This window comes from Siphateles boraxobius, unplaced genomic scaffold, assembly GCF_051911475.1.
Source record: "Siphateles boraxobius isolate OS27281-9 unplaced genomic scaffold, OSU_SipBor_1 215, whole genome shotgun sequence".
NCBI lineage: Eukaryota > Metazoa > Chordata > Actinopteri > Cypriniformes > Leuciscidae > Siphateles > Siphateles boraxobius.
This window is the reverse complement of record NW_027508828.1, coordinates 588,662-605,794: the sequence shown is the minus strand read 5'-3', so window position 1 is coordinate 605,794 and position 17,133 is coordinate 588,662. Positions and strand designations below refer to the sequence as shown.

At 43.0% G+C, this 17,133-nt stretch overlaps 1 protein-coding gene across 2 annotated transcripts in view; it reads left to right on the top strand.

Annotated features, from left to right (window-relative positions):
- slc9d1 (solute carrier family 9 member D1) overlaps positions 1-17,133 on the top strand; it is a 27,149-nt gene extending 10,016 nt beyond the window's left edge. Inside the window, exons 4-15 of one of the 2 annotated variants that reach the window (XM_077238091.1) lie at positions 270-449; positions 4,310-4,504; positions 5,885-6,013; positions 6,084-6,176; positions 6,316-6,505; positions 8,917-9,034; positions 9,312-9,507; positions 9,962-10,112; positions 10,325-10,404; positions 10,479-10,628; positions 11,127-11,274; positions 14,222-17,133. In XM_077238091.1, coding sequence (XP_077094206.1) covers positions 270-449; positions 4,310-4,504; positions 5,885-6,013; positions 6,084-6,176; positions 6,316-6,505; positions 8,917-9,034; positions 9,312-9,507; positions 9,962-10,112; positions 10,325-10,404; positions 10,479-10,628; positions 11,127-11,240 — 1,596 coding nt within the window. In that variant the 3' untranslated portion in view covers positions 11,241-11,274; positions 14,222-17,133. Of the gene's footprint in view, positions 1-269; positions 450-4,309; positions 4,505-5,884; positions 6,014-6,083; positions 6,177-6,315; positions 6,506-8,916; positions 9,035-9,311; positions 9,508-9,961; positions 10,113-10,324; positions 10,405-10,478; positions 10,629-11,126; positions 11,275-11,703; positions 11,773-14,221 lie in introns of those variants that run through there. The other variant, XM_077238092.1, reaches the window with a different exon arrangement.

The window sequence follows — 17,133 nt, the reverse complement described above, 5'->3', positions numbered from 1 at the left end:
CCTTCAAGTCATCTTAGGTGTATATGACTTTCTTCTTTCAGACGAATACAATCAGAGTTATATTAATAAACCGACTGATGCTTCCGAGCTTTATAATGGCAGTGAATTGATACCATTAGTTTGAAGCTCATAAAAGTGTCCCCTTTATTTTTCAAGTCGGATTGAAATTGGTGATTTGTAACTTGCAATGGAGTCATTTTCGCTGTCAGGTATCTGCACTTTTACTCGAGTATGGTTTTCAGGTTCTCTTTACACGTGTGTGTTTGCAGGAGGAGCAGGAGTACATGGAGCTGGTGGCAGCGGAGAAACACCAGCAGGAGGCGCTGAAAGTGGCTCAAGACCGAAACAAAACCCTGTCCATGCTGGAGGAGATCCTGGAGGACGTGAGGAAAGCTGCGGACCGGCTGGAGGAGGACATCGAGGAACACGCCTTCGACAACAACAAACAGGTGTGGAGAGTATGTATACAGTCGAGGCTCACCCACAGGCTCACACACACACGTGAGCAAAAATGCGCCGTTTTTGTGTGTGTCCCTTTAAATGCAAATGAGCTGCAGCTCCGCCTTCGTTCAGAAGAGGGCGGAGTCTTTATACGAGCTTCAGAAACTCCAGCAATAACAAAACAGGCCAATCTCACTCATCCAGAATCCCAGAATAACCAGTAGTGCAGCCTTACGGAGAGACTCAGGAAGAGTTTCTGAATGTTAGTGGACACATTTATGTAGTTGTTGTGGAGTTACACTGATCATCTCATCATCATGTTGAACTTCTACACAAGTGTCCACAGTTCCTGAGGTGTTTATAAGACAGCGGTGACATGTTCTGGTCAATAGTGTTCAGTGCTCGTCTGTGCTCAACGACAGAACAGTTTCAGGCTTTGCTGGATCTTCTGCCGTTGCGTTAGAACTGCTCACTGTTGTCGCTCGAGAAACCGAATGTCGGCTGGTGTGTGTAAACGTGCAGATTAAGAGCCGGTAATATTATAAACGTGCAGATTAAGGGCCGGTAATATTATAAACGTGCAGATTAAGAGCCGGTAATCTTATAAACGTGCAGATTAAGGGCCGGTAATATTATAAACGTGCAGATTAAGAGCCGGTAATATTATAAACGTACAGATTAAGGGCCGGTAATATTATAAACGAGCAGATTAAGCGCCGGTAATATTATAAACGTGCAGATTAAGGGCCGGTAATATTATAAACGTGCAGATTAAGGGCCGGTAATATTATAAACGTACAGATTAAGGGCCGGTAATATTATAAACGAGCAGATTAAGGGCCGGTAATATTATAAACGTGCAGATTAAGAGCCGGTAATATTATAAATGTGCAGATTAAGGGCCGGTAATATTATAAACGTGCAGATTAAGGGCCGGTAATATTATAAACGTGCAGATTAAGAGCCGGTAATCTTATAAACGTGCAGATTAAGGGCCGGTAATATTATAAACGTGCAGATTAAGGGCCGGTAATATTATAAACGTGCAGATTAAGGGCCGGTAATATTATAAACGTGCAGATTAAGCGCCGGTAATATTATAAACGTGCAGCTTAAGGGCCGGTAATATTATAAACGTGCAGATTAAGCGCCGGTAATATTATAAACGTGCAGATTAAGGGCCGGTAATATTATAAACGTGCAGATTAAGGGCCGGTAATATTATAAACGTGCAGATTAAGCGCCGGTAATATTATAAACGTGCAGATTAAGGGCCGGTAATATTATAAATGTGCAGATTAAGGGCCGGTAATATTATAAACGTGCAGATTAAGGGCCGGTAATATTATAAACGTGCAGATTAAGAGCCGGTAATCTTATAAACGTGCAGATTAAGGGCCGGTAATATTATAAACGTGCAGATTAAGGGCCGGTAATATTATAAACGTGCAGATTAAGGGCCGGTAATATTATAAACGTGCAGATTAAGCGCCGGTAATATTATAAACGTACAGATTAAGGGCCGGTAATATTATAAACGTACAGATTAAGGGCCGGTAATATTATAAACGTGCAGATTAAGAGCCGGTAATATTATAAATGTGCAGATTAAGGGCCGGTAATATTATAAACGTGCAGATTAAGGGCCGGTAATATTATAAACGTGCAGATTAAGAGCCGGTAATCTTATAAACGTGCGGATTAAGGGCCGGTAATATTATAAACGTGCAGATTAAGGGCCGGTAATATTATAAACGTGCAGATTAAGAGACGGTAATATTATAAACGTGCAGATTAAGAGCCGGTAATCTTATAAACGTGCAGATTAAGGGCCGGTAATATTATAAACGTGCAGATTAAGAGCCGGTAATATTATAAACGTACAGATTAAGGGCCGGTAATATTATAAACGAGCAGATTAAGAGCCGGTAATATTGTAAACGTACAGATTAAGGGCCGGTAATATTATAAACGTACAGATTAAGGGCCGGTAATATTATAAACGAGCAGATTAAGAGCCGGTAATATTATAAACGTGCAGATTAAGCGCCGGTAATATTATAAACGTGCAGATTAAGGGACGGTAATATTATAAACATGCAGATTAAGAGCCGGTAATATTATAAACGTGCAGATTAAGGGACGGTAATATTATAAACGTGCAGATTAAGGGCCGGTAATATTATAAACGTACAGATTAAGGGCCGGTAATATTATAAACGAGCAGATTAAGAGCCGGTAATATTATAAACGTGCAGATTAAGAGCCGGTAATATTATAAACGAGCAGATTAAGAGCCGGTAATATTATAAACGTGCAGATTAAGGGCCGGTAATATTATAAACGTGCAGATTAAGGGCCGGTAATATTATAAACGTGCAGATTAAGGGCCGGTAATATTATAAACGTGCAGATTAAGGGCCGGTAATATTATAAACGTGCAGATTAAGAGCCGGTAATATTATAAACGTACAGATTAAGGGCCGGTAATATTATAAACGTACAGATTAAGGGCCGGTAATATTATAAACGTACAGATTAAGGGCCGGTAATATTATAAACGTACAGATTAAGGGCCGGTAATATTATAAACGAGCAGATTAAGAGCCGGTAATATTATAAACGAGCAGATTAAGGGCCGGTAATATTATAAACGAGCAGATTAAGCGCCGGTAATATTATAAACGTGCAGATTAGGAGCCGGTAATATTATAAACGTGCAGATTAAGCGCCGGTAATATTATAAACGTGCAGATTAAGCGCCGGTAATATTATAAACGTGCAGATTAAGGGCCGGTAATATTATAAACGTGCAGATTAAGAGACGGTAATATTATAAACGTGCAGATTAAGAGACGGTAATATTATAAACGTGCAGATTAAGAGACGGTAATATTATAAACGTGCAGATTAAGAGACGGTAATATTATAAACGTGCAGATTAAGAGACGGTAATATTATAAACGTGCAGATTAAGAGACGGTAATATTATAAACGTGCAGATTAAGAGACGGTAATATTATAAACGTGCAGATTAGGAGCCGGTAATATTATAAACGTGCAGATTAGGAGCCGGTAATATTATAAACGTGCAGATTAGGAGCCGGTAATATTATAAACGTGCAGATTAAGAGACGGTAATATTATAAACGTGCAGATTAAGGGCCGGTAATATTATAAACGTGCAGATTAGGAGCCGGTAATATTATAAACGTGCAGATTAGGAGCCGGTAATATTATAAACGTGCAGATTAAGAGACGGTAATATTATAAACGTGCAGATTAGGAGCCGGTAATATTATAAACGTGCAGATTAAGAGACGGTAATATTATAAACGTGCAGATTAAGGGCCGGTAATATTATAAACGTGCAGATTAAGAGCCGGTAATAATATAAAGGTGCAGATTAAGAGCCGGTAATATTATAAACGTGCAGATTAGGGGCCGGTAATATTATAAACGTGCAGATTAAGAGCCGGTAATATTATAAACGTTCAGATTAAGGGCCGGTAATATTATAAACGTTCAGATTAAGGGCCGGTAATATTATAAACGTGCAGATTAAGGGCCGGTAATATTATAAACGTGCAGATTAAGGGCCGGTAATATTATAAACGTGCAGATTAAGGGCCGGTAATATTATAATAAGATCCTCTTCATACGTCACAAGGAGAGAAATCTGAACGGCTTATTTTAGACATGCTTGCAGAGAAAGACTCACCAGAACAAAGTTACTGGGTTTCACTTTTCACATTTTCTGTGTCGGTAGAAGCACCGGATTATAGCATTTGCACAAGGGAAGAGTCAGATTTTCATGATATGTCCCCTTTAATTGATTTATAAACCCCATATTTTTGTCTCTCTCCAGATGAAGGGGGTGAACGTAGAGGCCGTCCTGAGGGTGGAGGAGGACGAGGAGGACGGTAAGAGGAAGAACGTGTCCATGCGTGTGGACAAAGGCAATCTGGGGCTCAGCATGCTGATTGACTCCCAGAATAACCAGTATGTGCTGACCAAACCCCGGGACTCCACCATGTCCCGCGCAGACCACCACTTCATCAAGGTGACCTCTGACCTCTGACTGTTGTGTTATTCAGTTGAGCTCTTCCACACAGATGGGAAATGATCAACAAAACCATCAATTATGGAGGGAATTTTAGCATCATTTTCTTAAAGTCTCCCTTTAGTCAATCATTTTTTCCCTTAAAACTCATCTTTGATCACCAAAATGACATATTTAAATGTTTTGCCACCTTGCCTCATTTTGTATGCGTGGTTCTATGAATATGCAAATGAGCCCTGCCTCCTATCACTCACTCAGCTCAGAGATCCACTCGTTGACTATCACACGTTGATCTGATTGGTTACAGGGTAGTTTGTGACGTCAGAAACACCAGCGATTTCAAACCGTGTTTTTGAGAAAATACTCAGCAATAGTGTTGACTTATGAATTTGCACATGGTTTGTCTTAAAGCATTTTATTACACGGCTCTGTGGAATACTTGATTCTGATTGGTCAATTGGTCCATCCAGTGATATATTATTCCCAGATAACAGCCGCTGAAAACAGAAACTCAGGATCATACGGGTCAGCAGCGCTATACACTCGCTAGGATTGGTCTTTCTTCATGGAAGTTTTGCGTTTGGTGAGCTAATAAAATATTAAAACTCAGTCAAATCAATATTTTGTGTATATCACAGACTCGCTCTTTCTTGTTTCATACAAACGAAGCTGCCATTTTGTGATTGTTGTTTTGTACACTGTTGGATTTTAAGATGCAAACAGGTACGATTTTAAAACAGTTTAAAACAAATCAATATCTCTTATCTCCATAATTATATATGTGGCGGAATGCTGTGTAATAAGTGTTATGACTGTATACCGTATCTCTTAAATATCCGTCTAGTTTGATCTTGCCGCTGAAACTGCTCTCTCCGAAGCTTTGCGTTTAAAGACCTAATAAGATATTTCAACACAGATCAATATTTTGTGTCTAATTATTTACGTATGTGGCAAGTTTCCGTATAATAAGCCTGATGATGTACATGCACTGGTTGTTATTTCAGAACAAACCCCCTTCAGGCTGATCAAGACCTCCGCTCGGATGTACATTATCCCTTACTTAAAAACATCACATAGACATATAAAAAACATTAAAAGCTGAATTTTCACCACAGTGGGATTTTAACACTATTCTAAACACGTGTTGTCTAATATAATAATAATAATAATAATTCATTACATTTATATAGGGCATTTCTTGCGCACTCAAAGCGCTTTACATGGAAAAGGGAATGTCCTCAACCAACTTAATGAATATGAAATGAAGCTGACTTAAACTGTGTGTGTGTGTGTGTGTGTGTGTGTGTGTGTGTGTGTGTGTGTGTGTGTGTGTGTGTGTGTGTGTGTGTGTGTGTGTGTGTGTGTGTGTGTGTTCTGCAGGATCTGGTGTTGGTGGTGATGTTGTCTCTGCCGTGTGGATGGTTGTGTGCGCTGATGGGTCTGCCGCCCATGTTCGGTTATATCATCTGTGGGGTTCTGCTCGGCCCATCGGGACTCAACAGCATTAAAGTGAGTGCTGAACATCTTCAGACATGTGTGTGCACATCTAAACGTGTGTGTAATGCTGTGTCTCCTGCAGTCTATGGTTCAGGTGGAGACGTTGGGAGAGCTCGGCGTGTTCTTCACACTCTTCGTGGTCGGACTGGAGTTTTCACCAGAACGCCTCCACAAGGTAAAAACTTGATAAGGTAAAAAGGTTGTTGTTGATGTGTTCAGGTGTGGAGGATCTCTCTGATGTTGTTGTTGTTGTTGTTGATGTGTTCAGGTGTGGAGGATCTCTCTGAGGTTGTTGTTGTTGTCAATGTGTTCAGGTGTGGAGGATCTCGCTGCAGGGCTCTGGGGGTCTCAGTCTGCTGATGGTGTCCGCTGGTCTGCTGTGGGGTAAGATGCTCCACCTTCAGCCGTCACAGACCGTCTTCATCTCCTGCTGTCTGTCTCTCTCCAGCACTCCACTAGTGTCTCGCTTCCTAGCCGGAGGATCCAGAGCCGAGTCCAAGGAGGGTGAGTGTGTGTGTGTGTGTTTGTGTGTGCGTGCTTGTCCATCCACTCACAGCTGTGGTGTGTGTATATATCAAGCTGCAACCTGCCTGTCTCTCTCTTGAATGCAACACTGAAGTGACTTAAACTGCAGTTCATCAACTGGCCACTAGAGACATGCTGCAAAAGAGACTCAATCCCATAGACCCCCATGTTAAAATTCTCAACTTCACAGCAGAAAAAATGTGTTTACGGTCTGGTGCAAAAAGTGGTTTTGGTCTATAGCTAATTTTGTCCTTCATGACGACTGTGAGGGGGGTGAATTATTTTATAACTCATCTTAAAGTTAAGTTAATTAAAGTTCTGCATAATTAAGGGCGTGGCCTCTTGAGTGACAGGTGGATTGCAGCTGATGTCACTGCTAGCCGTTTGTCGACTGTCTTTTGGCATCATATCACCTCAGCTAATCCGCGCTTTTTGCCCATCTTTGCGGTGCATCTTTTCCCGGTTCCTCATCTTTGCCTCGATCCTGACTAGTCTCCTGTTACTCATCTTTCCCTCAATCCTGACTAGTCTCCGGGTTCCTCATCTTTACCTCGACCCCAACTAGTGTCCCACTTCTCATCTTTCCCTCGATCCTGACTAGTCTCCCGGTTCCTCATCTTTCCCTCGATCCCAACTAGTGTCCCAGTTCTCATCTTTCACTCGATCCTGACTAGTCTCCCAGTTCCTCATCTTTGCCTCGATCCTGACTAGTCTCCTGTTACTCATCTTTCCCTCAATCCTGACTAGTCTCCGGGTTCCTCATCTTTACCTCGATCCTGACTAGTCTCCGGGTTCCTCATCTTTCCCTCGATCCTGACTAGTCTCCTGTTACTCATCTTTACCTCGATCCTGACTAGTCTCCGGGTTCCTCATCTTTCCCTCGATCCTGACTAGTCTCCGGGTTCCTCATCTTTCTGTCAATCCTGACTAGTCTCCCAGTTCCTCATCTTTACCTCGATACTGGCTAGTCTCCCCGTTACTCATTCTTACCTCGATCCTGACTAGTACCCGATTCCTCATCTTTCCCTCGATCCTGACTAGTCTCACGGTTACTCATATTTACCTCGATACTGGCTAGTCTCCCGGTTACTCATATTTACCTCGATACTGACTAGTCTCCCGGTTCCTCATCTTTCCCTTGATCCTGACTAGTCTCCCGGTTTCTCATCTTTACCTCGATCCTGACTAGTACCCGGTTCCTCATCTTTCCCTCGATCCTGACTAGTCTCCCGGTTACTCATCTTTACCTCGATCCTGACTAGTCTCCCGGTTTCTCATCTTTCCCTCGATCCTGACTAGTCTCCCGGTTTCTCATCTTTATCTTGATCCTGACTAGTCTCCCGGTTTCCTCATCTTTATCTTGATCCTGACTAGTCTCCGGTTCCTCATCTTGCCCTCGATCCTGACTAGTCTCCGGTTCCTCATCTTGCCCTCGATCCTGACTAGTCTCCCGATTTCTCATCTTGCCCTCGATCCTGACTGGTCTCCCGATTTCTCATCTTTCCCTCGATCAGAGATGGTTGTTCTTCTGGAAGGTTCTCAGGTCTGATTGGTGGAGAGCTGCAGAGATGGTTGTTCTTCTGGAAGGTTCTCCTCTCTCCACAGAAAAACGCTGGAGCTCTGTTAGAGTGACCATCGGGTTCTTGGTCTCCTCCCTAATTAAGGCCCTTCTCCACCAATCGCTCAGCTCTAGGAAGAGTTCTGGTGGTTCCGAAGTTCTTCCATTTGCAGATGATGAAGGCCACAGTGCTCACTGGGAACTTAAATGCTGCAGAAATGTATCTGTACCCTTCGCCAGATCTGTGCCTCAATAAAATCCTCTCTTGGAGGTCTACATACAATTCCTTGGACTTCATGGCTTGGTTTGTGCTCTGACATGCCCAGTTAACTGTGGGACCTTATAGAAACAGGTGTGTGCCTTTCCAAATCATGTTCAATTAACTGAATTTACCACAGGTGGACTCCAATAAAGTTGTAGAAACATCTCAAGGATGATCATTTGAAACCGGATGCACCTGAGCTCAATTTTGAGTGTCATGGCAAAGGCTGGGAATACTTATGTACATGTGATTTTTTTTTCTTTGATTTAAAAATAAATAAATTTACAAACTTTTTAAACAAACTTTTTCACGTTATCATTATGAGGTATTGTTTGTAGAATTTTGAGGAAAATAATGAATTTATTCCGTTTTGGAATAAGGCTGTAACATAACAAAATGTGAAAAAAGTGAAGCGAACAAGAACAAGAACATGAACATCTGTGAATAATTTCCGGATGCACTGTATATACGACACGACTAGATCTACTAGTGGAAGCAAAGAGTCACATTTGATTATATTTACTGTAACAACCCTCTCATCGGTGTGTGTTTGTGTGTGTGTGTTGACAGGTGAGCTGGACTACAGCAGTGTTTTACTGGGAATGCTGGTCATGCAGGACGTGCAGCTTGGCCTGTTCATCGCCGTCATGCCCACATTCATTCAGGGAGGAACTGGAGACACGGACAGGTGAATCATTTTATTTATTTATTTTTATTATGCAGCAGTAACAAATAATAAGACAAAAACGATACAAAACAGTAATGAACAATAATAGATAGAACAGCTGAATCATGGACCTCGCTGTGACACTGTAGAACTCGCATCATGTTAGTGTTGAAAACAGTTCTGCTGCTTCATATTTTTTTCATGATTCTTTGATAAACGTAACAGCTTTAATTTGAAATAGAATCTTTTGTAACATTATAAACATGACTCTTGATGAGTTGAAGTGTGTGTGTCCCAGTGTGCTGATGGGAGCTCTGCATGTTCTGGTTCTGCTGGCTCGGGTTCTGGTGTCTCTGGCCGGTGTGCTGATGATGTGTTGGATGATGCGCTTGCATCTGATTGGCCCATTCTACAGGAAACTGCATGCGGAGAGCAAAGGGAACAAGGAGATCCTAGTGCTGGGAACCAGTGCCTTCGTGTTCCTGATGCTGACGGTGAGTCTCACACACACACACATCACATTCTGAGATAACAACCGGCTGGATGAACATTATCCCACTTGTTACACGGCTACTTGCCACATAAATAAATAATTAGACACGAAATATTGATCTGAGTTGAAATATTTTATTATGTCTTTAAACACAAAGCGGCAAGTTCAAACTAAACGGACATTTAAGAGATACGGTTTACTGGATGGCATAATTAAATAACTGTACACAAAATATTGATTCGACTGAGTTTTAATATTTTATTAGCTCACCAAAAGCAAAACTTCCACGAAGTAAAACTGTTCCTAGCGAGCGTATAGTGCTGCTGACTCGGATGAGCCTGTGTTTGAGTTTTCAGCGGTTGTTATCAGGGAACAACATAATTGTGGATGGAGCGATTGACCAATCAGAATCAAGTATTCCCCAGAGCCGCGTAATAAACTGCGATATCTTCCAGGTGACCGAGTTCATGGACGTGTCGATGGAGTTGGGATGTTTCCTAGCAGGAGCGCTGCTCTCGTCACAAGGTCACATGGTCACCGCTGAGGTCATGAGCTGCGCTGAACCAATCAGAGACTTCCTGGCCATCATCTTCTTCGCATCTATTGGTGAGCGGCCGGTCCTGGAGCTGAGAATTATGGGATATTAGCAGGAAATCGCAGATTCTAGTCATAAATAAGAGAACTATATTGCTATCGAAGGCAGGTTTATAAATACATAATCAAATACAACCAAATTCTGATGGAAGTGTCTGCCGGCCATGTGTGTTTGTGTGTTTGTGTGTTGTGCGTGCTTGTGTGTGTGTGTGTGTTGTCCACAGGGCTTCACGTGTTCCCGACCTTCGTCCTGTACGAGCTCACCATTCTGCTAGTCCTGACCTTCTCGCTGGTCATCATGAAGGTATTTTTGTTCACATGACACTCATTTCCTGAACATGAACATGATCATGAATCTCTGTGTGGTTCTGTTCTCAGTTCCTGATGGCGGTTCTGGTTCTGTCGGCCGCTCTCCCGTCGGGCTCTCGGCACATGCGCTGGCTGGTGTCGGCAGGACTGGCTCAGGTCAGCGAGTTCTCCTTCGTCCTGGGCAGTCGAGCTCGTCGGGCCGGCATCATCTCTCGAGAGGTCAGTGGTGTCCGCTACTCCCAGAATGCCCTGGTGTTTAGACCAGCATGAAAGGGAAGCTGAGAGACGGAGATTATAATCTTATAAAATATCTTCTTTGAGATTATAATCGTCAAAATGCTGAAATTATTACATCAACATGAGTAGTTAATTTATTTGTGGATGCTTGTGTTTAATAATCATAGAAACAACATCACAACAGTTTCAGTTCCACAGCAAACATCTATCAATATCAGCACATACAGTATGTGTTACAGTGGCTGAATTAATCTTAATTTCCAGCAGAAATTACTCAGTTTCTGTGCTGTTAGATGTCATATCATCCATCATTACATGTGAGTTTAATGTTTGCCCCCTGTGAATGGTCAACCTCAATGCAAACGAGACATGTAAAACATAATCGTTAACTAGTCTGGACAAGGAAATATGGGCTACAATAAACACACGTGTGTCTCTAATATTGTCTAATAGACCTTCCTCTCCTCCTCTTCCTCACAGGTGTATCTGCTGGTCCTCAGCGTCACCACACTCAGTCTCCTCCTGGCTCCGGTGTTGTGGAGAGCCGCTACGATCCGATGCATCCCGCGACCCGACCGGAAAACACTCACCTGAGACTCTCAAACACTCGACTGAGACTCTCCAAACACTCGACTGAGACTCTCCAAACACTCGACTGAGACTCTCCAAACACTCGACTGAGACTCTCCAAACACTCGACTGAGACTCTCCAAACACTCGCCTGTGACTCTCAAACAATCACTTGAGACTCTCCAAACAATCACTTGAGACTCTCCAAAGACTCGACTGAGACTATCCAAACACTCGCCTGAGACTCTCCAAACACTCGCCTGAGACTATCCAAACACTCGACTGAGACTCTCCAAACACTCGCCTGAGACTCTCCAAACACTCGACTGAGACTCTCCAAACACTCGCCTGAGACTCTCCAAACACTCGCCTGAGACTCTCTAAACACTCGCCTGAGACTCTCCAAACACTCGACTGAGACTCTCCAAACACTCGCCTGAGACTCTCCAAACACTCGACTGAGACTCTCCAAACATTCGACTGAGACTCTCCAAACACTCACCTGAGACTCTCCAAACACTCGCCTGAGACTCTCCAAACACTCGCCTGAGACTCTCCAAGACTCGACTTATGCTTTCTGTACACCTAAAGACTTTGAAAAGATTTAGAAAAGACTTTATAAGATTATCAGCTCACATCTAAAGACTTGGGTTCACAGTTTTTAGTCTCAGACTAAAGACTTGCGATAATATGAAACATGTTTGATATGAAAGACTAGAGAAAGACTGGCATAAATCGGGTCGCCGACTGCAGATTATCACCTCACATTTAACGATCGAGACGACAGGAGCGCGCCGAGACTCCAGTAAGATTCCTAAAGACTGCCGGTCTTTAGTCTGGGACTGTGAAAATCCTTTGGTGTACGCCCGGCATTAGACTCTCCGAACACTCGACTGAGACTCTCCAAACACTCGACTAATGCCGGGCGTACACCAAAGGATTTTCACAGTCCCAGACTAAAGACCGGCAATCTTTAGGAATCTTACTGGAGTCTCGGCGCGCTCCCGTCGTCTCGATCGTTAAATGTGAGACTGAGACTCTCCAAACACTCGACTGAGACTCTCCAAACACTCGACTGAGACTCTCCAAACACTCGTCTGAGACTCTCCAAACACTCGACTGAGACTCTCCAAAAACTCGCCTGAGACTCTCCAAACACTCGACTGAGACTCTCCAAACACTCGCCTGAGACTCTCCAAACACTCGCCTGAGACTCTCCAAACACTCGACTGAGACTCTCCAAACACTCGACTGAGACTCTCCAAACACTTGCCTGAGACTCTCCAAACACTCGCCTGAGACTCTCCAAACTATCGCCTGAGACTCTCCAAACCTCGCCTGAGACTCTCCAAACACTCGACTGAGACTCTCCAAACACTCGCCTGAGACTCTCCAAACTATCGCCTGAGACTCTCCAAACCTCGCCTGAGACTCTCCAAATACTCGACTGAGACTCTCCAAACACTCGACTGAGACTCTCCAAACACTCGCCTGAGACTCTCCAAACACTCGCCTGAGACTCTCCAAACACTCGACTGAGACTCTCCAAACACTCGCCTGAGACTCTCCAAACACTCGACTGAGACTCTCCAAACTATCGCCTGAGACTCTCCAAACACTCGCCTGAGACTCTCCAAACACTCGCCTGAGACTCTCCAAACACTCGACTGAGACTCTCCAAACACTCGCCTGAGACTCTCCAAACACTCGCCTGAGACTCTCCAAACTATCGCCTGAGACTCTCCAAACACTCGACTGAGACTCTCCAAACACTCGCCTGAGACTCTCCAAACACTCGACTGAGACTCTCCAAACTATCGCCTGAGACTCTCCAAACACTCGCCTGAGACTCTCCAAACACTCGCCTGAGACTCTCCAAACACTCGACTGAGACTCTCCAAACATTCGCCTGAGACTCTCCAAACACTCGCCTGAGACTCTCCAAACACTCGCCTGAGACTCTCCAAACACTCGCCTGAGACTCTCCAAACACTCGCCTGAGACTCTCCAAACACTCGACTGAGACTCTCCAAACACTCGCCTGAGACTCTCCAAACACTCGCCTGAGACTCTCCAAACACTCGCCTGAGACTCTCCAAACACTCGCCTGAGACTCTCCAAACACTCGCCTGAGACTCTCCAAACACTCGACTGAGACTCTCCAAACACTCGACTGAGACTCTCCAAACACTCGACTGAGACTCTCCAAACACTCGACTGAGACTCTCCAAACACTCGACTGAGACTCTCCAAACACATGACTGAGACTCTCCAAACACTCGCCTGAGACTCTCCAAACACTCGCCTGAGACTCTCCAAACACTCGACTGAGATACTCCAAACACTCGACTGAGACTCTCCAAACACTCGACTGAGACTCTCCAAACACTCGCCTGAGACTCTCCAAACACTCGCCTGAGACTCTCCAAACTATCGCCTGAGACTCTCCAAACACTCGCCTGAGACTCTCCAAACACTCGACTGAGACTCTCCAAACACTCGACTGAGACTCTCCAAACACTCGACTGAGATTCTCCAAACACTCGACTGAGACTCTCCAAACACATGACTGAGACTCTCCAAACACTCGCCTGAGACTCTCCAAACACTCGACTGAGACTCTCCAAACACTCGACTGAGACTCTCCAAACACTCGCCTGAGACTCTCCAAACTATCGCCTGAGACTCTCCAAACACTCGCCTGAGGCTCTCCAAACACTCGACTGAGACTCTCCAAACACTCGACTGAGACTCTCCAAACACTCGACTGAGACTCTCCAAACACATGACTGAGACTCTCCAAACACTCGCCTGAGACTCTCCAAACACTCGACTGAGACTCTCCAAACACTCGACTGAGACTCTCCAAACACTCGCCTGAGACTCTCCAAACACTCGCCTGAGACTCTCCAAACACTCGCCTGAGACTCTCCAAACACTCGACTGAGACTCTCCAAACACTCGACTGAGACTCTCCAAACACTCGACTGAGACTCTCCAAACACTCGCCTGAGACTCTCCAAACACTCACCTGAGACTCTCCAAACACTCGACTGAGACTCTCCAAACACTCGACTGAGACTCTCCAAACACTCGCCTGAGACTCTCCAAACACTCGACTGAGACTCTCCAAACACTCGCCTGAGACTCTCCAAACCTCGCCTGAGACTCTCCAAACACTCGACTGAGACTCTCCAAACACTCGACTGAGACTCTCCAAACACTCGACTGAGACTCTCCAAACACTCGACTGAGACTCTCCAAACACTCGACTGAGACTCTCCAAACACTCACCTGAGACTCTCCAAACACTCACCTGAGACTCTCCAAACACTCGCCTGAGACTCTCCAAACACTCGCCTGAGACTCTCCAAGACTTGCCTGAGACTATCCGGAGACGCGGCAAAATAATGCATCATATTGATGCTGTGAGAAACACAAGGGCAGATAATCAAGTACAGCATTAAAGGATCATTAAATTTAAATTTCCTGATAATTTACTCTCCCCACGTCATCAAAGATGTTCATGTCTTTCTTTCTTCAGTCGAAAATAAATGAAGGTTGTTGAGGAAAACATTCCAGGATTGAAGGTCTAACGGGTCGAAGGTCCAAATGTGAGTTTCAGTGCAGCTTCAAAGTCTCGACACGATCCAGCGGAGGAATAAGAGTCTGATCTAGACAAACCAGCGCACATTTATAACTAAATAAACATTTATATACTTTTATAACCACAAATGCTAGTCTTGCACTAGCTGTGATGCGCCACACATTACGTAATCACGTTGAAAGGTTACGCATGTTCCGGTTATGAAATGAAGGGAAGGACGAAAAACTCATTTTCTCATCCAACTTCAAAATCGTCCGACATCTTTGTTTTACCTTTTTTTTTTTTTAAATGGTGTTTGACTCAGTCTTTGCACGTTCACTTTGTAAATATTGGATGGTACTACTTACGCCTACGTCATGCTTGACCTTTCAACGTGATTACGTAATGCGTGTCACATCACAGCTAGAGCAAGAGCAGCATTTGTGGTTATAAAAGTATATAAATGTTTATTTATTTTTATAAAATGTACGATGGTTTGTCTAGATAAGATTCCTCTTATTCCTCGGCTGGGATCGTGTCGAGACGTCAAACCGTTGAAGTCACTATATCGAGAAAAATCCTGGAGAGTTTTCCTTTAAAAATCTTTATTTCTTTTTAACTGAAGAAAGAAAGACACAAATATATTGGATGACATGGAGGAGAGTAAATTATCAGGAGATTTTAATTCAGAAGTGAACAACTCCTTTAATATATTCACGCACAACTTTTCTAATGTGTCTTTATGTCTGCTATAATATGTTATGTATGACTAAACGTTATTTATTTGTGTAATGCGTGCCTTGAAATGAGCCGTTGTGAAGCGGCTCTGTGCGTTAAACTCGTGCACACGGTGGCGGGTCTTACGTTACTCACAGATGAACTGAATTATGAATCATTCCTCGGGACTGTTGATTCTCTCTAGGAGCAAAAAATACCATTAAAAACTTCACTTCAGTGTGTTGTGTTTCTGATGAGGAACGACTGAACCACAGGAGATGTAGACATGGTTGTGAATTTACGTATTATATGCAGGGACAAATATGGAAGCTCATTTCCACCTAAAACAATCACGTTTTTTTTATATCATAATGATGAGATAAAAAGTCGAACTTGACATAGAAAGTCATAAATTCATAATTTTGTCTTTTTAATCTCATAATAATAACTTGGTATGTTAATAATTATGACTTTTTATCTCATAATTAAATTTTAGGGTCATCATTTCAACTTTTTAATCTCATAATTACGAGTTATCTCATAATAATTAGTATGTCAATTAAATTTTAAGATGTAAGGCCGTCTAACTCGATCCAATGGCGGTATTCGAATTAGCGGTGAAGGTATTTTTGCGTGTTACTGTCTTTTCTCGCGGCAAAGTATTTTTGGTTAAATGCAATACATTTTCTCATATGTATTTTCTCGTTATTTCATCTGACTCCATAAATGAAAAAGGTTTTAATGATATCTGTGCCTCATTAAATGTGAGCGAATGTTTTACTATTCTTTTAAACTCTTGAATGAAAATAATGTCAAAGTCAATTAGAATAATCAAATGTCACAATTTAATATGTCAGGTATCATTATAATTTCATAATCAATTCAAGGATAATCAATGCAAAACATCAAATGCTCTAGAACAAAGAGGAAAAAATTTACCCGACAAGAAACTCTCGCAACTCTCAGCCTCACGGGCCGATCTCAGATACAGAAAAGGCCCCGAGCTCTCGCTGCGTTTCATTATATACCCAGACCTCATTTCAGATCTAAACATCAACCACAGTGGTCACATCAAGTCACCATTTGCTGGCAGTGGAAAATTAGCATTCAGTCAGATGCTCAGAAGTTGTTAACTCAAAGACACACCCTCCAGTGTGGAAGATATTTCTAAACTTCCTAAGAACATTTTCATACCTTTTGGGTTTACTTCTTTGAGAATGAGACATTTGTACCAGTCGCACCGAGATATTTCAAATAATACCAAACATGTATAAAACTCGATGATAATCATTCACATTAAACCATTTAGATTCTTGTGTGAGTTTGGGAGATCTCCACCAGGATGAAGAATGGGGGACAGAAATGTAGATTAGGATGAGGGAGGTGAGACCTTCGTCTCAATAGTGCATGAGGGGAAGTTCAAATGTTAATTTCCTTTGTTTTCTCAGAGAGTGGCCCTCTCTTAAAGTCCTTCCAGTTTTTCCAGTCTTACAGATTTGTAAGCCTGTTTATTGGTCCAATGAGGGTTTCCAATAATACAGGTGAAGGTCTCTGCGGGTTACTGTCTTTCCTTTTACGCAACACAACAAGATTAAATGGAACACATTTTTCTCA